The 26,180-nt window shown below is 37.1% G+C and overlaps 1 protein-coding gene across 7 annotated transcripts; it reads right to left on the bottom strand.

Annotated features, from left to right (window-relative positions):
* Nucleotides 1-3,326: 3,326 nt before the first annotated feature.
* On the bottom strand, nucleotides 3,327-26,125 carry CB1H4orf47 (chromosome B1 C4orf47 homolog). Of its 7 annotated transcripts, none has more exons than XM_047855176.1 (8): nucleotides 26,039-26,125; nucleotides 22,500-22,681; nucleotides 20,586-20,805; nucleotides 19,436-19,573; nucleotides 19,258-19,333; nucleotides 14,213-14,392; nucleotides 6,865-7,034; nucleotides 3,327-3,509 (listed from the first exon to the last, which is right to left on the bottom strand). In XM_047855176.1, exons 2-8 carry the CDS (start codon nucleotides 22,597-22,599, stop codon nucleotides 3,461-3,463), a joined length of 933 nt encoding a protein of 310 aa, XP_047711132.1. In that variant the 5' UTR covers nucleotides 22,600-22,681; nucleotides 26,039-26,125; the 3' UTR covers nucleotides 3,327-3,460. The 7 variants fall into 7 exon arrangements, with proteins under 7 accessions (XP_047711132.1, XP_047711133.1, XP_047711128.1 ...); XM_047855177.1 differs by having other exon boundaries at nucleotides 22,500-22,677; nucleotides 26,039-26,113; XM_047855172.1 differs by lacking the exon at nucleotides 26,039-26,125 and adding an exon at nucleotides 25,752-26,020.
* Between the last annotated feature and the right edge of the window lie 55 nt (nucleotides 26,126-26,180).

Below are 26,180 nucleotides of genomic sequence, written 5' to 3'. Positions count from 1 at the left end.
CATGTAAATTTGGGAATGATACACTACATTTCTCTAGCTATCCCCCACAGGCTTGCAACCTGTGACCCGTGATAAGGTGTACAGAGGAATAAATTGAAAAGTTTTCCCCGTTTTCCTCCTTGTCAACTAATTTGTGCTCTATACTTGATTTCCTACCGGTAAGTAACTTCCACCTTCTGCTCTCTAGTTCTGATATGGGCTGCAGAATGAATAATGTGACTTGAAGCCATTTAGGAAGAATCATTATTTTTGTGGAAAATTGGGGAAGTGTCCTGGGGACAAAACATAGTAACAGGTAGTCAAAAGCAGATAGACCACTTGGCTTTGTCACGGTTGGTTGTGCTACCTTAGACAAGTTAACTTTTCTCTGCTTCCATCATTTGTTAAATGAAGATTAAGTGATTAGTAAATAGAAACATATTAATATGTGAAGCACATGGAATGGTACCTGGCATACAGTAAGCACTATGTAAGTGTTAGCTACTAATTCATTTTTAGCATTGTAAACAAAAGACCATATTCAGTTATGACTGATGAAAAATCCAAATTAACAAATTACATTGGAAATTATTTACAACAAATTATTTGACAGGTAATGACTAGTTTTTTTTTTAAGTTTTACATATAACTTTTTATAGCTCACAATGTATTTTAAATTTGGTCTTCATGATAATTCTTCCAGGTAGACAAATGAAGAAAGGGTCTCAAGATTTGTGTGATTTGCTCCAGTTTACACAGCCTGTCATAGGCTGAATCTGACTTATTATTCTTAATCTATGTCCCACAACATTAGCATACAAAAGGAGCAGGCAGTCTGAAGAACCAGGATAAGATTTCCAAAAATATATGCTATTATTTAACTTTCTATTTCCTGTTGGAGCTTCTTGTTGGTCTCTCTTCAAGTTAAGCCTCTCTTCCATGATCAGGTTAACATCCTGAACATTTGTTTCAATTATGAGCCTTCAACAGATGTGGTAGGATGGTTCCTAGCAGAGATTAATAGCTGCTGAGCAAGCCTATGTCTTCCATTATCCACTGAAGGTGGTTGCAGAAAACTTCTCAAGTCATATACAGGCATCATCACAGGAGGGAAGATAACTAGATGCCTGAGTTGTCAAGAGATAAAATGTCAGTGCCCACTACCTTGTAACTCTTCATGTCGGAGTCCAAAGAAAAAAGTTGTTTCACAAGAAACTACCTAATGTTGTATTGTTGTATCTTCAACATTAAGAGGCAATAAGTTGTAACAAAACAATCAGTGGACATCATAGTTTATACCCCTTAAATCAAATGTGTATACATGTGTGTGTGTTCCTGTCACTCATCATTTCAAAAATCTTAGTTTTTCTACATGCCTCACTATTCCTGTTACTGGTTTCTGCATTTGCTTTTCTGTAAAGGGATACAATGCATTTATGTAAAGTCTAAATAAGCTCTGCCAATTGTCATACTGCTTCTTACACCCTCAATAACGCATTAGATGAGCATTCCCATCTATCAATAGTATACGAAGTGTGCATTGCTATTAGAGGCACATTAAAAAAATTAATTATAGCTAACAAAGGCACAGGTGAAAATAAGCATCTATTTAGATTTTAATAAAACTTGAAAATATAAACCTCATATCTCAAAAGAATACATATATTCATAAGGTTTATTTGGTAACATTTATCAGTATATATGACTTTTATTCAATTATGCGTACCTTGTAAAACTATTCCTAAAGGCAAATGTATTCCCTTTGGGTCACATTATACCCTTGATAATGTCTTTAAGATGTTCATTCCACACTGTCCTTTGGGTAGGAAATAAAGATTTTTAAACACTCTTTTAGAAAAATGTAAATAGTTTGAGATGTGAAAATCTATACGGTGTATATATTTTACAATAGTAAAAATTCTCTGTACCATCTACAATCCCTTTAAAATAGTCTCCCACTTAAAAAAAAAGGGGGGGGGGACGCCTGGGTGGCTCAGTCGGTTAAGCGGCCGACTTCGGCTCAGGTCACGATCTCCCACTCTGTGAGTTCGAGCCCCGCATCGGGCTCTGTGCTGACAGCTCAGAGCCTGGAGCCTGTTTCAGATTCTGTGTCTCCCTCTCTCTCTGACCCTCCCCTGTTCATGCTCTGTCTCTCTCTGTCTCAAAAATAAATAAACGTTAAAAAAAAATTTTTTTTTAAATAAAAAATAAAAAATAAAAAAAAAAGTGGGGGGTTAAAAAGAAGAGTATTGCAGCCTTTATACATTCTGATTTCCAGCTCTGAGAAGACTCGGATGGCAAAGGGACAAGTACTAAGGAAATCACCATGGATCAAAAATAACTTCCCCAGGGCGCCTGGGTGGCTCAGTAGGTTAAGCTGCAGACTTCGGCTCAGGTCATGATCTCACCATTCATGGGTTTGAGTCCTGTGTTTGGCTGTGTGCTGACAGCTCAGAGCCCAGAACCTGCTTCAGATTCTGTCTCCCTCTCTCCCCCCGCCTTCTCGGCTCACACACTCTCTCTCTCTCTCAAAAATAAATAAACGTTAAAAAATTTTTTAAAAAATAACTTCCCCAATATATTACATTAATAGATATTATAAATTTCCCTTTTTAAAGACTATGACCACCACCCCCAATTGAATAAGGGCTGTTGATAAAGACCTGACCATGAATTACAGTAATGTATTTAAATCATATCTTCTAAGAACAACAGGTATTTTCTACAGTGGTAGGGTGAGTGAAAAAGAGATAATCGGGACCAAGAGGTTAAGATCAAGAGGGGGTGTTCTGGAAGAGGCAGCTTTGGACAGCTATAGATGCACGTGAGAGGAACACCAAAGACAAACTTCATCCATCTTGTAATTTGTACTTGTGTAAGATACTCAACTAAAAGGGCATTCCCCATACTCCCTACCTCCAACTCATCCTGGGGCTGCCATTGACTAATATGAAGCTTTACAAAGACCATAAATAGAAGGTATGAGGACCACATAAATGAAGACATTTGCCTCACTTAAAATGTGCATACATGAATATATGCAGTATATTGGCTAGGACACTTGGATAAGCTATCAATCCAATTTTCAAAGACCCCCAAGAACCACAAGGTAAGAATTTAATGTGCACTTTCTACCCCTCCAGCCCCAACTTCCACACCTGCTCTCCAAGCTTGCAATTTTTTAACATTAGAAGCTTTCAAATGATAAGACTACAGTTCAAGATTTTATAAAATGTGTAAGCATCATATTCTCCTGAGAAAGATATAAGCAAAGATCAGCAATCACATACTAAATTATTAACAAATACTATTTATTCATTAAGAAATAGTACTAAAACAAGGAAGAATATTAGAGTTGCAGGCTTAAATATCTTAAATGCCTGAGACACCTGTTCCATATCTTATGTTATTCTCAAATAATTAGCACTTGATAATGAATTACTCGTAGTCAGGACCTGGAAAGCTATTTGTCTTCCAGATGCTAACAGGACTGTACTGAAGCAGTCTTGTAGTTCTTCGTATTTAGTGCCCTAAAATTGGAAAATAAATGCACATTTAATTTTATAGGTGCAGGTAATGTATCTGTGTATTCTCGTAAAAAGGTTTTGTAATAAATTAATCCAAAACCAAACTCTCTCACCAAATTAAACAGTTTCACTTAAAATGTAATTCAAGAAGGAAAAAATTGGGAGGGCACCTAGATGGCTCAGTCGGTTAAGTATCTGAGTCTTGATTTTGGCTCAAGTCATGATCTCATGGTTCAGCTTGTGAGTTTGTGGCCCATTTTGGGCTTCCCATCAATAGTGCGGAGCCTACTTGGCATTCTCTCTTCCCCTCTCTCTCTGCCCATCCCCTGCTTGCCCTCTCTGCCAGTCAGTCAGTCAGTCAGTCAGTCAATAAATAAATAAATAAATAAATAAATAAATAAGGAAAATTGTTTAATGGGACCAATTTTAAATACCACCCAGAGGTTTATTAGTTTTAAAATTAGGGTAAAAAAATCTAAAATTTGACTTAGGATAATACTTGTGATAATATAAAAAGAAAGAGTTTCAATAAATTCAAAATTACTAAACAGAAGATAAACAGAGTTTCCAAAAAAACAATCAGCTGTTCTTTTCTTTTCTCTACTCCAAACATACATATTGTAGAACTTTCTCAATTCTGTTCTCTGGATAGAAAAGAACACACAAAGAACCTGAAACTTCCCCTTGCTTCCCAAAAGAATCTCAGCTATTTGAGGGTGAGTGTCATAAAGAAAATTGTAATTTTACTCTCTGTTCTATATTACATAAATCAAGTTGAACAGAGTACTAATAGATAGGTGACTTGATGAAGGATGAAGATCAAAGGACATGAAATAAAGACTCCACATATTTCAATTTCCACCAACTAGCCCCCATAGAATATTATGCCTGTAGCCAAGAGTTAAATTATATAAATAATGATGGGCAGTCTTATTTTGGGGATAGGATCATAAGACTGGCATTATAATCCCCGTCCACAAGTGTTACAGATGTACTGAGAGGTTTTTATAAAAGAAGGTGAATTTGGTGTCCTTTACTTAATCCATTATATGATTACACTGAAGTTAGAAATATGTAAATTAGCTTATTTGGCATTAAAACTTTTTCGATGAATAAATGGAAAGGTAATCAAATGAATTCTTCCATTTATTCATGATCTTGCACACACACCAAAAGACAATGATGGATTGTCCCTTCCTAATTTATATTCTGAACTCCTGACAACTTCTTTTCAGTGTTAAGAGTGCACAAAACCTGGATAAAACTGAACTTTTAAGATACTTTAATAATATATTTCATTCGAAGTATTATAATGTGATGTTAATAGCATTTTTAACTAACCAAAATATTTCCTAGAAGATTTCATAAAAGATCATTTCAAACTTAGAGAGAAGTCTTAAGCATAATTAAAATTCCTCACAATTACTGAGAGCCTGGAAGCCACAAAGAGATAATAATTTAACAAAGATCAAAAACTCCCTTTGAGAAACAATGTTAACATGTACTGCTAACTCAACAATAAATATGTAAACAGTCTCAAGCAACGCATAGTAAGGTGCTATAGATTTGCTTTAAAAATTATGAACAGATTCCAGGGGAATTCTATCAAACATTTAAAGAAGAGTTAACACCTTTTCTCTTGAAGCTGTTCCAAAAAATAGAAATGGAAGGAAAACTTCCAAACCCTTTCTATGAATCCAGCATTACCTTCATTCCAAAACCAGACAAAGACCCCACTAAAAAGGAGAACTATACTCCAATTTCCCTGATGCACATGGACGCAAAAATCCTCAACAAGATACTAGCCAACCAGATCCAACAATACATTAAAAAAATTATTCACCACAACCAAGTGGGATGTATACCTGGAATGCAGGGCTGATTCAATATCTGCAAAACAATCAATGTGATTCATCACAACAATAAAAGAAAGGACACAAACCACGTGATCCTCTCAATAGATGCAGAGAAAGCATTTGACAAAATACAGCACCGTTTCTTGATAAAAACCCTCAAGAAAGTAGGGACAGAAGGATCCTACCGCAAGATCATAAAAGCCATTATATGAAAGACCCACCACTAGCTAAGACTTCCAGTACTTTGTTGAATAACAGTGGTGAGAGTGGACATCCCTGGGGCAACTGGGTGGCTCAGTCAGTTAAGCATCTGCCTTCAGCTCAGGTCATGATCTCATGGTTCTTGAGTTTGAGCCTCACATCAGGCTCTCTGCTAACAGCTCAGAGCCTGAAGCCTGTTCGGATCCTGTGTCTCCATCTCTCTCTATCCCTCCCCCACTCGCTCGTGTGTGTGTGTGTGTGTGTGTGTGTGTGTGTGTGTGTGTGTGCGCGCGCGCGCGTGCGCACTCTCAAACATTAAAAAAAATAAAAAAAAAAAAGAATGGCTAACATTAACAACTCAAGCAACAACAGATACTGGCAAAGATGCGGAGAAAGAGGATCTCTTTTGCCCTGCTGGTGGGAATGAAAACTGGTGCAGCCACTCTGGAAAACAGTATGGAAGTTCCTCAAAAAATTAAAAACAAAACTAGCCTACGACCCAGCAATTGCACTACTAGGTATTTATCCAAAAGATACAAGTATGGTGTTTTGAAGGGACATATGCACCCCAATGTTTACAGCAGCACTATCAATGACAGCCAAAGTATGGAAAGAGCCCAAATGTCCATTAATGGATGAATGAATGAATATATATGGTGGTATATACACACAATGGAGTATTACTCGGCAATCAAAAAGAATGAAATCTTGACATTTGCAACTACGTGGATGGAACTAGAGGGTATTATGCTAAGTGAAATTAGAGAAAGACAAATATCATATGACTTCATTCATATGAGGACTTTTAAGATACAAAACAGATGAACATAAAGAAAAGGAAGCAAAAATAATATAAAGACAGGGAAGAGGATAAAACATAAGAGACTCTTAAATATGGAGAACAAACAGAGGGTTACTGGAGGGGGTGTGGGAGGGGGGATGGGCTAAATGGGTAAGGGGCATTAAGGAATCTACTCCTGAAATCATTATTGCACCATGTGCTAACTTGGATGTAAATTATAAAAAATAAATAAAATATAGAAAAGAAAAATAAATTAAAAAATAAATAAAAATAAAAATTATGAACAGAACAAATAAATTAAGCTTTTCAATAGAAAATTTTAGAAGATGGGAAAGAACTTCTAAGGGAGAGCTTCTATATAAAAGGAGCTGAGATTTCCAAAGACATCCAGATCTGTCATTATTTGAAGTACATATAAATAAAAGATATTATTTTGAAGGAATCTAAAAGTCAAAAACAATTTTTCTTGGTTTATAGTCTAAGTGTAACATATTACTACCTTTTGACATTCAAAGTCATTATACTTTTAGTTGGTCTGCTCTTTGGTCCACTTGGTGGATAGAAAATCTTAGCACCTTTGCTGGAAGTCTGGCTTGCCAATTTAACCACATAAGGGTCAGCAGAATGTGAAGGGTAAGGATCAAATGTTCCTGCCTTCATTCCACCAGCCTACAAATAAAAATGAGACAATTTAATGTAGTTTTGTAAAATGCTTCTAACAAAATTAGATTTTGAAGAAGTTCATACATATTTGTGCACTATGGAGTTGGTTTTACATTTAAAGTTGTCTATACAGACATACCTCAGAGATATTGTGAGTTCAGTTCCAGACAATTGCAATAAAATGAATATCACAAAAAAGCAAGTCAAATGAATTTTTTGGTTTCCCACTACATATAAAAGTTATATTTATACAGTGCTATAGTCTGTTAAGAGTGCAATAGCATTGTGCCTAAAAAAACAATGTACATACCTTAATTTTAAAATGTTTTATTGCTAAAAATATGCTAAATATCATTTGAGCTTTCAGTCAATGAGAATATTCTTGCTGGTGGAAGTTCTTGCCTTGATGTTAATAGTTGCTGACTGACCTGGTGGTGGCTGAAGGTTGGGGTGGCTGTGGCAATTTCTTAAAACAAGACAATGAAGTTTACCATGCTGATTGACTCTTCCTTTCATGAATGATTTCCCTGTAGCATGCAATCAGTTTGATAACATTTTACCCACAGCAGAACTTCTTTCACATTGGAGTCTATCTTCTCAAACCCTGCTGTTGTTATATCAACCAGGTTCATATAATATTTCAAATCCATTGTCATTTAACAATCTTCATAGTATCTTCATCAGGAGTAGATTCCATCTCAAGAAACCACTTTCATTTCTCAGACATAAGAAGCAACTCCTCCTCCATCAAACTTTTATCATGAGATTGCAGCAGCTCAGTCCCATCTTCAGGCCCTACTTGTGATTCTAGTTCTCTTGCTATTTCCACCACATCTGCAGTTACTTCCTCCATTGGAGTATTGAGTGCCTCCAAGTCATCCATGGAGTTTGGAATCAACTTCCAAACACCCATTAATGTTGATATTTTGACCTCTTGCCATGAACTGCAGATGTTCTTAATGGCATCTAGAATATGAATCCTTTCCAGAAGGTTTCCAATTTACTCTGCCCAGATCCATCAGAGGAGTCACTATCTATGGCAGCTAGAGCTTTATGATATGTATTTCTTAAATAATAAGACTTGAAGTTGAAATTATTCCACGATCGATGGGCTACCAAATAGATGTGTTAACAAGCATGAAAACAACATTATTGCCATCAGAGCTCTTGGGTGACCAGACGCACTGTCAATAAACAGTACTATTTTGAAAGGAATCTTTTTTTTTTTTTTCTGAGCAGATCTCAACAGCAGGCTTAAAATATTCAGTAAACCATTTCATAAACAGATGTACTGTCACCCAGGATTTGTTGTTTATAGCACAGAGATTTATCATAATCCTTTTTTTTATCAAATGATTATTTGTTTTGGAGGGGAGGGGCAGAGAGAAATGGAAAGAGTGAATCTCAAGCACAGAGCCTGACATGGTGCTGGATCTCATGACCATGAGATCATGACCTGAGCCAAAATCAAGAGTCAGACACTCAACTGGCTGAGCCACCCTGGCACCCCTATCATAATTCTTAAGGGACCAAGGATTTGGGGAATGGTAAATGAGCACTGGCTTCAACTTAAAGTCACCAGCTACATTAGCCTCTAAAAACAGAGCCAGCCTGTCCTTTGTAGCTTTGAAGCCAAGCATTGGTTTCTCCTCTCTAGCTATGAAAGTCCTAGATGGTATCTTCTTCCAATAAAGGATTATTTAATCTACATTAAAAATCTGTTGTTTAGCATAGCCACCTTCATTAATTACCTTAGCTAGATCTTCTGGGTAACTTGCTGCAACTTCTACATCAGCATTTGTTGCTTTGCCTTATACTTTTATGTTATGGAGATTGCAACTTAGTGGACCAACCTCAGCTAGCTTCAAACTTTTCTTCTCCAGCTTCTTTCCCTCTCTCAGCCTTCACAGAATTGAAGAGTTAGGGCCTTGCTCTGTATTAGGCTTTGCATAAGGACATCTTGTGGCTGGCTTGATCTTCCATCCAGATCTTCTATCACCAAAACTTTCCTCATCAGCAAGAAGTCTGTTTTGCTTTCTTATCATGTACGTATTCACTGGAGGAGCACTTTTAATTTCTTTGAAGAACTTTTCCTTTGTGTTCACAACTTGGGTAACTGCTTGGCACAAGATGCCTAGTTTTTAGTCTGTCTCAGCTTTTGACATGACTTCCTCATGGAGTTTAATCATTTCTAGTTTTTTATTTAAAGTGAGACATGCAACTCTTCCTTTCATGTGAACACTTAGAGGCTATTGTAGGGTTATTAACTGGCATCATCTAAATACTGTTGTGTCTCAGGGAAGACGGAGGCCCAAGGAGAGGGAGAGAGATGAGGGAATAGCCAGTCGGCAGGGCAGTAAGAACACACAACGTGCATTAATTAAGTTCGCTGTCTTACACAGGTGGCATTCATAGCACCCCTCCATGCAGTTACAATAGTAACAGCAAAGATCACCGATCACAGATCACCATAACAAATATAATAATAATAAAGTTTGAAATAACGGAAGAAGTACTAAAACGTGACACAGAGACACAAAGTGAGCGATTACTGTCGGAAAAATGGTGTCAATCACGTTGCTCAACACAGATTTCCACAAACCTTTAATTTGTAAAAAAAACACAGTATGTACGAAGCATAATAAAGCAAAGCACAATAAAACTAAGTATGCCTATACTGTTCAAACACCAGCAGTCTCCCTGCCACCAATTTTATGGGGGCAAGACATTGTAGTTTTCAAAAGTCCTCTATTAAAATGCAAATATTTATAGGAAGGTAATATTCTAAACCATTGTCAAGTATTAATATTTGTCTATTAATTTTAAGCTTATTTATTTATTTTGAGAGAGGGGGTGGACGTGAGCAGGGTAGGAGCAGAGAGAGAATCCAAGGCAGACTGTAAGATCATGACCTGAGTCTAAAGTCAAGAGTTGGATGCTTAACCAACTGAGCCACCCAGAAGCCCCAAATATTAATATCTTAGTAAGAGTTCACCAGATCAAGCTGTCATCTTGTTAAGGGGTGAGTTTATTACCGAGGGAATAAGACCTAAGTCATGTATATTTTGATACAGAAAGGAGTTGGGGCTCAGAACCAGAGCATGCTCAGAAGAGAAGGTCAAGGATAAGGTTCGTTCAACAGGGAGGCTGACATGAGTTCATTAAATATTGGTCAATTATGAAAAAGATACAAAAAATAAAAATTTTTAAAAATAAGGAGTAGCACATAGAAACAGAAGGTGAGAGGAAAACATGACCTACTTTATACTTTTCTTAGATCTATTAAGGAGTTAGTCAAAATTATTTTTTGACCTGTACACGAAACAAATATTTGCTTTGACTTTTTAAGCTGATTTACCACAATTTTAATCTTTATACATAGTTACCAAGAAAACTCTATAGAATCATCATAACCAATTTATTTATTTATTTTTTTAATGTTTATTTATTTTTGAGACAGAGAGAGACAGAGCATGAACGGGGGAGGGGCAGAGAGAGAGGGAGACACAGAATTGGAAGCAGGCTCCAGGCTCTGAGCCATCAGCCCAGAGCCCGACGCGGGGCTCGAGCTCACGGACCTCGAGATCGTGACCTGAGCTGAAGTCGGACGCTTAACCGACTGAGCCACTCAGGCGCCTCCATCATAACCAATTTAAATAGGCATCCATTATCTTACAATATCTATGCCAAATATACATGAAAATTTAATTCAATTAAAAGATATAATTGTAATATTTCAAGTTTTCCAGGTAGAGGACACAGATTCTTTTGAAGAGCAATAAATAATAAGGAAATTTAAGTAAAATAAGTTCATTAATAAAGGTAAAGCAAAATGAACTAATTAAAAATAGAAAAATATAGGGGCACCTGGGTGGCTCAGTCAGTTAAGCATCCAACTTTGGCTCAGGTCATGATCTCAGGGTTTGTGAGTTTGAATGAGTTCAGGCTCCATGTCGGGCTCTGTGCTGACAGCTCAGAGCCTGGAGCCTGCTTCAGATTCTGTGTCTCCCTCTCTCTCTGCCATTTCCCCCACCCCCTCTCAAAAATAAATAAAAGTTAAAAAAAATTAAGTAAAAAAAAGAAAAAAGAAAAGGAAAAATATACATGGTAAATAAATAAACCAAACCACCAGATGATGCCTTACAAAATAAATAGATAAATCTACATTATAATTAGGATTGAGAAAGGAGTGGACATATATGGAATATCCAAAAATATAAAATAACATTTTTGTAAACCTCTATGTTAATAAATTTGAAAACATAAATGAAATTATTTTCAAAGAAAATATAAATGTCAAATCGACTCAGAAGAGATACAAATCAGATAAGGCACCATAGAAGAAATTAAGCCCAGAACATTTTCCATGAGAATTCTTTCAAGCCTGTAAGGAACAGTTATTTGTGGTGCTACCTGAATTGTTACAAAACACAGAAAAAGAAAAAAATCTCCCTGATTATTTTAAGATGCTAACACCTACTTACACCAAGATAAAACAAAGCATACAAAAAAAAAATTAGACCAGTTACACTTAAAATTATTGATGCAAAAAATACTTAAAATATTAATAAGTAAGATAAAGTATTATACTTAAATACAACATAGCCAAGTGGAATTCATTCTAAGAAATTTATCATCATTCACCTTATAACAAGTCAAAGAAAGAAACAAAAGATGGTCTAAATAGATTACACCAAAATATTCAATACCATTCTACATACATTCCTAATTTATTCCTGTTTTTGGCATCTATAAAAATGAAACACTAGAGTAAATTCAACTAATTCAGTAAATTCAAGATTAAGGCAAATGATGGCAACTATTGCTATGCTAAGCAACTAGACATGAACATGACTTAAAAGCTACAAATACTGGAAAGGATTGGGCAAAATTATTTGCAGATAACATAATCACATATCTGAAAACCTAAAGAGAATCAACATAATACCCATTAGAACATAAGAAAACTTAATGAAGTGGCCAATTATCAAATATTTTGATAAAGACAAATTACATAAGGGAATATATGATAGGAAAAAAAATTGTTGACAAGAGCCTTAAAATAAATAGGAACAAAACATAAAACATATAAACCTGTATGAAGCAAAATTTAGAATTCTACAAGGGAAATAAAGGTTTTAATAAGCAGTTTGTTTCTAGATCAGAAGACTCAAATCATAAATATGCTGAGGGGTGTGTGGGTGGCTGAGTCGGTTAAGTGTACAACTTGTGACTTCAGCTTAGGTCATGATCTCACGGTTCAGGAGATGAAGCACAACGTCAGTATAGAGCCTGCTTGGGATTCTTTCTCTCTTTCAAAATAAATAAACTTTTAATTAATTAATTAATTAATTAATTAATGAGTGCAAGAACGAGCAAGCAAGCTAAGACATCCAAAAATCTAAAGATTTAACTTTTTAGCAAAATACCAAAGTCTTTTTCCCCCCAGCACTTTAGACAATAACTTCAAAGTTCTAGAGAATATGGGAGGATAGCCAATGTAATTTTTTTAAAGAGTAACAAGATAGAAACTAGACCACCCCAAATTAAAATACAATGGTAATTAAAAGTAGTTTCATACAGGAAGAAATAAACATCAAATTGGGGCACCTAGGGGGCTCAGTCAGTTGAGCGTCCGACTTCAGCTCAGGTCATGATCTCGTGGTCTGTGAGTTCAAGCTCCACATCAGGCTCTGTGCGGACGGCTTGGAGCCTGGAGCCTGCTTCAGATTCTGTGTCTCCCTTTCTCTCTGCCCCTCCCCTGCTCATGCTCTCTCTCACTCTCAAAAATGAATAAATGTTAAACAAAAATTTTTTTAATACAAGAAATAAACATCAAATAAAATGGAAATGCTAATTTTGATTTGATAAGGATGCCATTTCAAAGCAGTGCTGTTGAAAATTATTCCATCAGTGATGCTAGGAACCGGCTTTTTTTAAAAAAAATCAGTTTTTAAGTCTAATTCATGTACAATAAACTGCACCCATTTAAAGTTTACAGTTCTATGAGTTTTGACAGTGTATTACCCTAGAAACCATGACTGCAATCAAGATCTAGAGCATATCCTCCTCCCCAAAGGGTCCTCCTAATTTCAAAACTGGATTTTGAAAAGATAGAAGCTGAATCTTTACCTTGCTCTTCATTTCAAAATATATTTCAAATGAATATTTATTTTTTTTTATTTTTTAATTTAAAAAAAAATTTTTTTTTCAATGTTTGTTTATTTTTGGGACAGAGAGAGACAAAGCATGAACGGGGGAGGGGCAGAGAGAGAGGGAGACACAGAATCGGAAACAGGCTCCAGGCTCTGAGCCATCAGCCCAGAGCCTGACGCGGGGCTCGAACTCCCGGACTGCGAGATCGTGACCTGGCTGAAGTCGGACGCTTAACCGACTGCGCCACCCAGGCGCCCCTCAAATGAATACTTAAATAAAAAGGAAAAAACTAATAGAAGAAATCAAGAATGTATATTTTTCTAATACTGGTGGTGAGGAAAGTGATTCTGAGAATGTCATCAAACTTAGCACAACTGATAAATTTGACTACATCAAATTATTAAACTTCTGAATAGCACAAAATACCATAACAAAAGTCAAAGATTGAACAAGCCAAAAAAATTATTTTCAACACAATGACAAAAGAATATCCTTAATATATGAAACGATCTTACAAACCAATATGAAAAAGACAAATATCCTAATAGAAAATCAGCAGGGAAAATCAACAGGTGATACATAAAAGACAAAACAAAGTATAAACTAAGGTTTATAAACCAAAGAAGCATTTGTATTTTTATTCATACTTGTAAACACCAACAGAGTAGGAGATAGTTCATTTTAACAACAATTTCAAAACTTGAAAGATGGTCTGGCTTTTCATGGTTTTGTGAAAAATTATACCTAAAATCTAGAGAGGTACTTGGAAAATCCATTATAAATTCAAATGCCTTTGAAATAATTAATGATTATTTCATTGCAAGAACTCATTATTCCCTATACTAGCCATGCTTTGTGACTTTTCCTAATTTTGTTAAAAGAGGTTTTACAATTATTACCGTGATTCAATAAGAGTGTGAATAATAAAAGTTTATTATTTACACACGGGTAACAAAATGACTTGACATAAAGAGGCAACAGATCTTTATAACGCTTAATATTTTTTCATTCTAAAATTTTTAACTTACCTTTTTACCAGGAGAAGAAGGTTTAAAGGGCTGTGCAAGTAATTCTTTCTTCTCTGTTTTTTTAATTGGTGGTAAAGCTTTCTCAAACAAATAAGGATTCGTGTCAAAATATTCCCTTGGGTAAAGATTTGATTTGAAAGGTGTTCCTTTAACTAAAAGATGGTGTTCTTCATTCTCCTTCTGTAAACCAGAGTGTTTGAAATTGTAGGACATAAATTATTCAAATTAGAAGTAACAGTCAAATTTTCTTTTAAATTTTAATATAAGCATGTAGATTTTTTATATCTATATTGTTGGGTTCACTTCTTTAAAACATTCCTTTGTTATGTTCTGTTTCTATGATACAAAAGATATGCCTCACTTATGAACAGGTACAAGTATGATTGCTCTCTTTAGATATAAATTTATTTCAAGTACAGAGATCTATTTATCACCTAAAGAAATCTAAATTAATTATCTGGGTGATATGATGCAGTAAAGAAAAAGGATTTTGTTGTTCAAATCACAACTCCTTCGTGGTTTTTAGCATTTCTCAGGGACTCTGGGAAATTTACTTACCCTGTTAGTGCTACATTTTCTTCAACTTTAGATGATATAATCTCTCCCTCCACACACCCAATGCTGTTGTATAGATTAAATGCAATTAAGTGCGTAAAGTACCTGGCATGTGGTGGGCCCTAAATAACTGTCAGTTTTTACTTCTAAAAACGAGGAATACTTACTCTTTATAACATTTTTATATTAACTACCTCGTATTCAAGCAAAACAGAGGTCATTTTTTCCCTTCCATTTTGCAATCTTCTCTATGGGACAATACTTACAAAAATTTCTGTTAATAAAGTAGAAAAAAATTTCATGCTATGAAATATAGATTTGAAGAGGCAACTAAAGTGAATATTAATACGTATCTTTTTTCACTTTTTTCAAATATGAAATCTGGTATTTTGTCATTCCACAAACAATTGAAAATGTTTGATAAATGAAATCTAAAATAGATAGTTAATCCAGGGAAGACAAACTTGCATTACCAAGAATGCTACTGTAACACTTTCAGGATTTTTCACTCTTTTTTATCTTTTTCTTTGTTTTTGCTTGCCCTCGTCCTTTCTCCAGCTCATAGAAATTTTACCCCTTCTTGCTGATCATCTCTCCCCTCTTCCATATCACAGTGGTAATGATAATTTTAACCATTCCATTTATCTTTTTGGGCAGTGTTTCTCAAATTTTAGTTCTCATAGGAATCTCTTGATAAGTTATATAAAATACCAAGCTCTTCTCTCAGAGATTTCTAGATCCTCTTGGTCTGCTATATGGCCTAAAAATCTATCATTATAGTCACCGCAGGTGATTCTGATGCAGGTTATCATGAGGAAAGGCTTTAAAGAACACCTTTGGCTAGAGTATGGTCACGTTTTACTAGAATACTGTGTTTGTTTTACCAACCCCTGCCCTAGAGCATTCAGTGTAGTATAAATCAGCACATATATGAGGAAACTACTCAAAGCCAAAAAAAGAACCACCTAAGAAGACTAAAAGTAACAGTGTCTGGCTCTTATCACAGAGCTGGCAAGAGTTCTGGTTCCATCAGTTCTGCTGGAAAACATGAGTCCCAGGGCACTGGGTAGAGCACATAGAAAGGGGTGGCCCCCGTAGTACAGAGTAATTAGTCCTAGACTGAGCATTGCTCCTGTCCCACCTAACAAATCTGAAACCAAGCAAGACCTGAAAAAAATCAAACTGTTTCCAAATCATTTTACTGTATTCCAGAACAAAGCCCAAGAATTTTTATAAGAATACAAAAATATACAGCACTCAACAAAGTAAATGACAAAGTGCCTAACATTAAGTCAAAAATCACTAACCATGCAAAGCAGGAAAATATGACCTGTACCAAGAAGAAAAACTAACAATTCAAAATCAACCAAGAACACAGATGTTAGAATTAGTAGAGAAGGAAACTGAAACAGTAATTAAACCGTATATGCTCGTAAAGCCACACAGAAACACATAAGCTATAAAACACTCAAACAGAACTTCTGGAGAGCAAAAGTACAATGTGTGAGATTAGAAATACACAGGATATTGCAGATTAGACACTGTAGTTACAATAGATTAGTGACCTTGAGGACATAGGAAAAGAAACAATTCAAATTGACATACAGAGAAGGGAAAAAGAGAATTAAAAAGAAAAAAAAAGCAAACAAAGCACTGGTAAACTGTGAGACAATTTCAAAAGATCTAATGCATATGTACTAGGAGTCCCTGAAGGAGAGGGGAAAGAAAGATGGAAGGACAGAAAAAAAATAACTGAAGAAATAATAGCTGAAAACATTCCAAATTTGATGAAAACTATAAACCCACAGATCCAAGAAGCTGAATAAACCCCAAGCACAAGAAGCAAGATGAAAACCTGACCAAGGCATATCATAATCAAATTGCTCAAAGAGTGATAAAGAGATCTTAAAAGTAACCAGAGGGAAAAAGACAGTTCATAGAGAAGAACAAAAATCAACATGACAAGGAATCTCTTGTCAGAAACAATCAAGCAAGAATGCAGTGGAGTAATCTCTTTAAGATTCTAAACAAAGGGGTCCCTGGGGGCTCAGTCAGCTAAGCTCAGGTCATGATCTCACAGTTCACAAATTCAAGCCAAAAGTGGGCTCTGAGCAGTCAGCACAAAGTCAGGAGCCTGCTTCGGATTCTGTGTCTCCCTCTCTCTCTGCCCCTCCCTTGATTGTTCGTTCTCTATCTCTCTCTCTCTCTCTCTCTCTCTCTCTCTCTCTCTCTCAAAAATAAAACATCAAAAAAAAATTTTTAATACTAAACTAAACTAAAAGGCAACTGATGGAATGGGAAAAGATATTTGCGAATGACGTATCAGACAAAGGGCTAGTATCCAAAATCTATAAAGAACTCACCAAACTCCACACCCAAAAAACAAATAATCCAGTGAAAAAATGGGCAGAAAACATGAATAGACACTTCTCTAAAGAAGACATCCAGATGGCCAACAGGCACATGAAAAGATGCTCAACGTCACTCCTCATCAAGGAACTACAAATCAAAACCACACTGAGATATCACCTCACGCCAGTCAGAGTGGCCAAAATGAACAAATCAGGAGACTAGAGATACTGAAGAGGATGTGGAGAAACAGGAACCCTCTTGCACTGTTGGTGGGAATGCAAACTGGTGCAGCCTCTTTGGAAAACAGTGTGGAGGTTCCTCAAAAAATTAAAAACAGACCTACCCTATGACCCAGCAATAGCACTGCTAGGAATTTACCCAAGCGATACAGGAGTGCTGATGCATAGGGGCACTTGTACCCCAATGTTTACAGCAGCACTTTCAACAATAGCCAAATTATGGAAAGAGCCCAAATGTCCATCAACTGATGAATGGATAAAGAAATTGTGGTTTATATAGACAATGGAATACTACTTGGCAATGAGAAAGAATGAAGTATGGCCTTTTGTAGCAACATGGATGGAACTGGAGAGTGTTACGCTAAGTGAAATAAAGTCATACAAAGACAGATACCATGTTTTCACTCTCATGTGGATCCTGAGAAACATAACAGAAGACCATGGGGGAGGGGAAGGGGGAAAAAACAAAAGTTAGAGAGGGAGGAAGTCAAACCATAAGAGACTTAAAAACTGAGAATAAACTGAGGGTTGATGGGGGGTGGGAGGGAGGGGAAAGTGGGTGATGGGCATTGAGAAGGGAACCTGTTGGGATGAGCACTGGGTGTTGTATGGAAACCAATTTGACAATAAATTTCATATTTAAAAAAATAAAAAATTAAATTAAAATTAAAAATTAAATTCTAAAAGAAAAAGCAAGAATGCATTTTTAAAATTATTTTCAGAATTAATTTTAGAAAGTCCAGGGATATAAAATAACTGACTTATAAATAATAAGTTCTGAATATAAAAAAAGAACTTTACAATAAGGAGAGAAAAGTATCTTACCACATAAAATTTAGGATAAAAGACTCATTACTGAGCCACTGATAAAATTGCCTTGTATATGTTTATATCATGTATTATTATTATTCCTACAGATGAAAAGCAGTTTATACATTAATTTTCTAATAATCCACACACAGAAACTAAGATGCTTATTAAATGACCAAGATTTCTGCCCAATTTAATAGAAAACTTTGCTTGAGTTTGGACACACTAAAAATGGCCACTATCCTTCTATCTCGTAGCCCCACTGCTGCTTAAAGTCACCACAGCATAATTGTTGGAAGACTTCAGGCCTAAAACAAAAACTAATAAAATGCTTGCTATTTAATTTCTGTTGTTTAATGTCCAAACTTGACTTTTCATCAATACCAGCTTTTTTGTTATATGGAAATTGTTAAATTATGTTGACAGTGTCCCAATATTTACAAGGGTTCCTCTACTCATTCTCATGTAGGCATTCTGCATACAAGTGACTGTTTCGTTCTAAGTCGAATATTATATAAAATGAGTGTAGAAGCATATACCAGTACATTTAGCTTTTATTTCTGTGGTTTAGTACAGTGAGCACTCTCTTCTCATCCTATCACTCTCTCTTCTGTAGGTGTTCATCCATTCTCTACCTTCCACCTTCTTACCTCCCATCACTCCTGCATTCTACTCATTTACCAGAATGGCTTAATTAGGCCAAAAGTACCACCACTACTGTCTTAGGCACAACATATTAGGGTGTGGTGGTGTCCTAAGGGTTAGGACATGACTCCTCTACTCAAAAATAGGTATAGCTGATTAGGCCAAGTAAGAAAGGTCTCACAGCTAGTTTAGAGAGATATAAGGTAGATGTAGTAAATTAGCAAGAGATAAAAGCTCATCCTGGGAAGAGCTGAGAAGATCTACAGTGAGATATGGAAATCTAGTATCAAAATGTAAAATTATCACAATTCATAGATATCGGTCTACCATTGCCCTGGTAACACAAATATAGATAAAATAAAGCAATCCATAATTAGATCACAAATGAATTCTCGACTTCAACTAAGAGAAAGATTGAAGAAAGTGAAAATTAGATTATTTTACCTTAAAATTTAGTTTGGGTGCATCATAGAAATCAGCAGAGTGTGAAAACTGTTTACCTATGGTAATATTTGCATAGCTAAGGAAGAAAAAATTAAGTAATAGTGACTTCATGATTCAGAAATTTTAAATTTTATTTAACTTCAAAACAAATTATATGAGACCATGAAAAGTATCTTACCCATATCCTGTTCCTTTCTTTCCCGGGTTTGTGTATAAATTCTTTCCAGGTACCTCATACTTGTCTCTGGGTTTCAACTGTGTGCTGAAGAATGGCACCGGACCGCCTATTGTGCCATAGTAGGTTCCTAACCCACATCTTAAATACAGTTTTTAAAAAACGGAGCAAATTAAAACAGCAAATTTTGTGTTATACATATTTGACCACAATTCACAAAAAATGACTGAAAAAGGAGCAAAATATATGTAATGGAACTGACTTGCCCAACACTGGCAAGAAAAAAGCAACCATTTTTTTTTTAGTTTTGTCTTATTTCACCCATTTTTCAAAGTCACAAATTTTGAGATGAGATGTTTTTAATTTTTTATGCTTATCTTAAATGTTCCACATAAACAAAATTTCACAATCTTTAGGAAGTGAAAATAGTTTCCATTAATTCAGAAAATTGCAGTTTTACTAACCTCAAAAAAATAGCACAAGCACAAAATTGGCCTTCAACCAATCCTCATCTTTCATAAATTCTACAGAGACAGTCAACATTATAGAGTGTGCATTAGCATCTTATTATAAAGCTCAGCCAAATAATATGATATAACAGACTATATGATTTTCTTTGTTCAATGGTTTAAAGATAAAAAAATGAAACTTCACATTGACAACTGTCACAACTAAAATATTGTTTAAGTCCATGCATTACCTTTACAATTGTTTTTAAATAGCATGTCTTGATAAATTACTTTTTATCAAAAAAGAGGCTTCACCAAATTTTACAATTTTTATTTATACTTTCTAAAAAATTTTTGCAAAGCATAAAAAATAGTGAAGGACACAGATAATGATGACCCAAGGCAGTTTTTCAAGATTTTCAAACAAATTTATTTGCATTATTTATCTGGCTTTTATTATATAAACTAATAGCAGTGTCATAAGCATAAATTTACTGAGATGAGGATCTACTTAACTAAAACTACCCGTCAACTTATATCATCCAATATAACTGTCTCCACCTGAGATAAGCTCATCCTAAAAATCATACTCTAAAAAAAATCAATCATACTTTTAAGTAAGTCCTCTAGAAAAATACTTAATTTGGGCTAGAGGAGAGAAAGGTGCAGGAAATGAATTTATGACTTTTCCCCCAAACACTTACGGCTTTTTATCTCCATTACTAGGGAGGAAGGCTTTGCCTAGGTTTTTTTTGGCTTCTTCCATCATATGCCGTCTCCTCACTTGATTCAGATTTACATAGCCTTCACCTTCAAATATCCTTACAAAATGGGGATCAAAATAACCTGCCTGGAGATTTGACATTGCTTTGGATCCCCCAGGTAGCATCTGTTTATTTTTGCTTGCAGCGTCATTAAAGGGTCCTTTAAAAATAAATTAGGAATATCATCATTTTGAGCTCACTAATAATTAAAGAACATGAAAAGCAACTGAGAAAAGTTTCAAACTTTGATTTGGGCCAACTCTAATTTTGAGTTTTGAGCTCTAAAATGCTGTCTCAAAATGCTCACTGAAAGCTCTACATTATAGACCACATTGACAATAAGACCTAAGAGGTTTCCATCACGATATTTTAATAATTAGATCAAGGTCTTGGTTATAGACTCTGACTTTTAGAGCTGGGAGAGACCCTAACAATCATCTAATCTAATGCTTCCCCCTCTATATATTAGGAAACACCATGTGAGATCATCAGTAAGTACATGGATATGAGTGTGTGTGTGTGTGTGTGTGTGTGTGTGTGTGTGTGTGTGTGTTTAGGTTGAAGGGAATGGTGTTCCATAATCAAAATGAGGCAATTCCCCTCCTAGATATATACTCAAGACATATAAGTGTCTATATCCACTAAAAGGTATGAACCGGAATGTTCATAGCAGTTTCATTCATAATATTCAAATACAGGAAACAACTCAAATGTCCACCAACAGGAAAGCAGATAAATAAATGTGTTATATTTATACAATGTAGTACTAGTGGCCAATTTTTAAAACATTGTTTTTATAAATATGTAGAACTTCTATTATAACTTAGATCTAGAAGAGCTCAATTTGGGAAGTCCTTCACCAATGTGAAAACTTTTTTGAAGTGCGAACAATCCTTAAAGCAACTAGTTATTTAAATATGAATTTGTATCACTGATTTTTTTAACTTAAATTTTTGAAAAGGTAGTATATTCACATGGTTCCAAATTCAGTAATATAAATGTTTTTACAATAAATTTTCCTCCACACTCGGCCACCCACTTCCTCTCCCAAGGGAATTCGTGATATTTGTTTTCCAGAGAATGTTTAGGCATGTCCCGATGAATATTTTATATATATCCTTTTCCATTTTTAATGCTTAGCATGCTATATAATAAACTATTCTTCACCTTGATTTTTTTGTTTATTTAACAATATATCTTGGAGATGTTTCATGTCAGTGTATTCTAATTGTAACAAAGAAGTCATTGAATAGCCAGAAATTTAACTAAGACATATAAAATGTTTATTTACTTTAGCTCTTTTTATTATTTATGACTCTTCTAAAACTCCTTCAGCTATTCACATAGCATTTCATTCTTCAAGAAAGTAATCATGGATGGCCTTTTGGGATGCAAACGTAAATGCTGCTTGCATAGCAGTGTCCCATCTGAGCAAAATATTCTGAGAGAAAACTGCCATGCACCTTCGGAAAGAAGTGAAATTATCTATGAAGAGAATGTAAGAAAGTAGGGTATCCCAACGAAAGAAGCTTCCTGCTCTTTCGAAACTAAGTTCTCTCTTAACTGTACTGAAATTTCATAAATTTATTCGGCTTTAAAGTTAATGCTTTAAGGGGAGCCTCGGTGACTCAGTGGTTTAAGCATCTGACTCTTCATTTTGGCTCAGGTGAGGATCTCACAGTTCGTCAGTGGATTCTCATTCTCATTCTCCTTCTCTCTCTCAAAATAAAAAAAAAAAAAACTTAATGCTTTAAAATATAGAGCATTAAAAATATCATTTAACCCAAATATTAAATCCAAAATTTCCTACAGAACACCCACTGTTAGGCTGTAAAGAAAACCAGATATACTTACGATTAAATGAGGACACATATTTATCACCAACAGTAACATACTCCATCTCGCTGAAGAGGCCAATCCTCTCCATATCCGTCTTCCCTCCTTCTGCCGGCATGGCTGCTGCTTGCGGCGGTGCTATCTATACTGGCGACCTCAAGAGGTTCCTTGCGGCTATTTCGTTTATAGCAAAATCCTACCTTGCATTGAAAAATACAGGGAAAAGGTTTAGGAAAAAGGTGATTGCTAAGTTTCAGTCCAATTTACTTCCAGTCTGAGAGTGGGCATTCACTATAAAACAATGGTCCCAAATGACATAGGGAAAGAATCTACTTTGTGGGGCTGGAGGGGAGCAATGGCCCTCCAAATTAGCACCACGAACCCTCCCCAAGATTCTCCGGGTAAAGTATCCACACATTACAAAGAAATGTATATGACAGCATCTGTTGCACTGCCGTTCGTCTGTGGTAAATGATAAAATCGTCACTGTGTAGTGTGGTATAAACACTGCAGATACATCCTGCTTTTGAGAAGTTCCAAGTAGATTTAAAAATCATAATTATATGGGGCGCCTGGGTGGCGCAGTCGGTTAAGCGTCCGACTTCAGCCAGGTCACGATCCCGCGGTCCGTGAGTTCGAGCCCCGCGTGGGGCTCTGGGCTGATGGCTCGGAGCCTGGAGCCTGCTTCCGATTCTGTGTCTCCCTCTCTCTCTGCCCCTCCCCCGTTCATGCTCTGTCTCTCTCTGTCTCAAAAATAAATAAACGTTGGGGCGCCTGGGTGGCGCAGTCGGTTAAGCGTCCGCCTTCAGCCAGGTCACGATCTCACGGTCCGTGAGTTCGAGCCCCGCATCGGCTCTGGGCTGATGGCTCGGAGCCTGGAGCCTGTTTCCGATTCTGTGTCTCCCTCTCTCTCTGCCCCTCCCCCGTTCATGCTCTGTCTCTCTCTGTCCCAAAAATAAATAGAAAAAACGTTGAAAAAATAAATAAATAAATAAATAAATAAATAAATAAATAAATAAATAAAAGTCATAATTATATAAGGCGGGACACTCTCAGTTTAGATCAAATGATTTAAACATACTGCATTGTCGCTCATATGGAAATCACAACAGATTTTCAGAATGCACAACACACACAATTACTATGTGTTACATCCTACAGTTCTTCAGTTTCTTCAAGTTTAAATGAATACAAGAAATGTGTCCCTGGCAAAATTAGTTCACAAAGGGGGTGGGTGGGAAAGGACCATTGTCTAGGCAAGATTAAAATAAAGAACAACACGACAAACAAAAATCCACAATGAATTAAGGGTATTTGTTAAAGAGCATACTGCAACTGTGAATTTCCCTTTTTTTTTTTTTTTAGTGTTTATTTTTGAGAGAGAGAAAGAGCACAGGTGTGGGAGGGGCAGAGAGAGAGAGGGAGAGAATGGATACGAAGCAGGCTCTGCACTAACAGCAGAACTCATGAGCCATGAGATCATGACCTGAGCCGAAGTCAGACGCTTAACCGAATAAGCCACCTAGGCACCCCTTTCTTTTGAAATATCACATTAAACAAATGTTTAGATTCTGTTTTTTAATTACACATGTTCTAGAAAGAAAGAGCTAAGGAAGATTTGCCTCCATTTCATCAGAGGATTTTTTTAAGTACCAAGCAGATCTAGGTACTGGGCACACATTTAGTGACTAAAACAAGCATTGGCTTATGCTTCCCAGTTTATAATTCAAGGTAATTACCTTTTGCCTTGAATTTCAGTGACACTAAACAGGTGTGCCTATTTGGAACTGTCGCTCCTCTGAGCATGAATCTTTACTAACATGTAATATCAAGGGGCAAGCAAAGATTCCATTTAAACTAAAGCTTTAGGGGGTGCTTGGGTGGGCCAGTGGGTTGGGCATGGGACTCTTGATTTCGGCTCAGGTCATGCTCTCACAGTTTATGAGTTCAATCTGGCTCCATCCTAATAGCCAGGAATCTGTTTAGGATTCTCTCTCTCCCTCTCTCGCCCCTCCCCCATGCACACTCTCAAAATAAATAAACTTAAAAAAAAAAAAAACTACAGCATAAGAAGAAATGCTTCCTCCCCCCCCCCCCCCCCCCGCCCCATTCCACTTCTTCCTCTCATCAGGTATATTTTTAAAGTAAATGGGGGTGGGGGGGGGGGAGAGGCGGGGGCGCCTGCGTGGCTCAGTCAGTTAAGCACCTGACTTCAGCTCAGGTCATCATCTCATGGTTGGTGGGTTAGAGCCCGGAGTCAGGCTCTGTGCTGACAGCTCAAAGCCTGGAGCCTGCATCAGTTTCTGCGTTTCCCTTTCTCTCTGCCTCTCCCTCTCTCTCAAAAATAAACATTAAAAAAGTAAATAAATAAAAAGTAAACGTCAGTCAGCTGGGATATACTACTTCCATTTGCAGCCTGTTTCAAAGCTCCATCCCACTGCCCAACCACAAGGGCTTCCTGTGCTGTTACAGGGACTCAGATCCTTTACGTGACCCCCCAAAGTCCACTATCACCCACATCTGACACCATAGGAACCCCATTCCCTGGCACCTGGGCTCCATTTGTCTTCTTCCAGTTCTCAGGTAAGGGTCTCTCCAGCCACAGGACCATGGCACGTGCTGTTTCCCTTCATGCAAGTGCTTCACTGTGCCCACCCCTTATTTCCCCCAATTAACACTTATCTTTCAGATTGTGTAGCTCATTCATCCCTTGTTTAACTCCCCCTGCCATAGCAGCCTGTCTAACGGGTTATCACGTTCCGTTCACCGTGTACCGATCCTGTAATTAGCAGCTGCCTTTTCCCCCACGAAACTGTTGCCTACTGGAAGGCAGGCACCGCGGGCAGCTTGGTTCTCCCTTACCACAGTATTTCCACCGTCTGCGCAGCGTCTGCCACACAACAAAGTGAGCCACGGAAGGGAGGAAAGGAAAAGGGGAAAAAAAGCTCTCGCCTTCTATTTTTCCTCTAAACTCTTCTTGGGCGACATTTACAAAATCGTTCATTCACTTAACAGACACTTTGCAGACGCCTCCTCTGGGTAAAGCTCGCTGATAGAAGCTAGGAAAACATTTTAAAAGGCGTGGATCCTGACCCCAGGGAGCTTACAATCTGAGCAGACAAGTACACGGTGAAGACTAACACAAGTGGAACCTGGCAAGGTCTCTCCGGAGCGGGGGGAGGGGCGGTGAAGGAGGGGCGGAAAACCTCTGGCTGAGGCGACAGGAAAGTGATTTCCCAGTAGGGAAACAGGCTCAAAGGAGGTAGATACCTAAAGCACAACACCCGGCGGCCCACAGGACCAAGTCACCTCTCAGCAGAGCACCGGTCCGACAACCGGGACCAGGGCGTCTGAGCTCCCGTCCGGGTTGACTCAGCGGCAGGAGCGGCGGGGGCCACGAGCCTCCCCGCGCAAGCGCTTCCCGCGCGAGGCCTCGCTGCGAAGCCCCTCGGCACGCTCCCCGCGGCGCGGGTGCAGACGGTGGCCGCAGGTGTTTATTGTGGCGCGTTGCCTCGGGTACGGGAGGACTCGTTTCAAAGGACGCTACGGAAGGATACCTGGAGAGTTCGAAACCTCCGCGAGGAACACAGTGAAAGACTTAAGAGTATCTATAGAATACGGATGACTCAACCAATAGAATTTACTGAGGAAAAGCTGCTGACCCCGCCCCATTATCCCCCCGCGAGATGTAATGGGATA

The sequence above is a fragment of the Prionailurus viverrinus genome, chromosome B1, assembly GCF_022837055.1.
Source record: "Prionailurus viverrinus isolate Anna chromosome B1, UM_Priviv_1.0, whole genome shotgun sequence".
In the NCBI taxonomy this organism is placed as follows: domain Eukaryota; kingdom Metazoa; phylum Chordata; class Mammalia; order Carnivora; family Felidae; genus Prionailurus; species Prionailurus viverrinus.
This window is presented reverse-complemented; position numbering and strand designations above follow the sequence as displayed.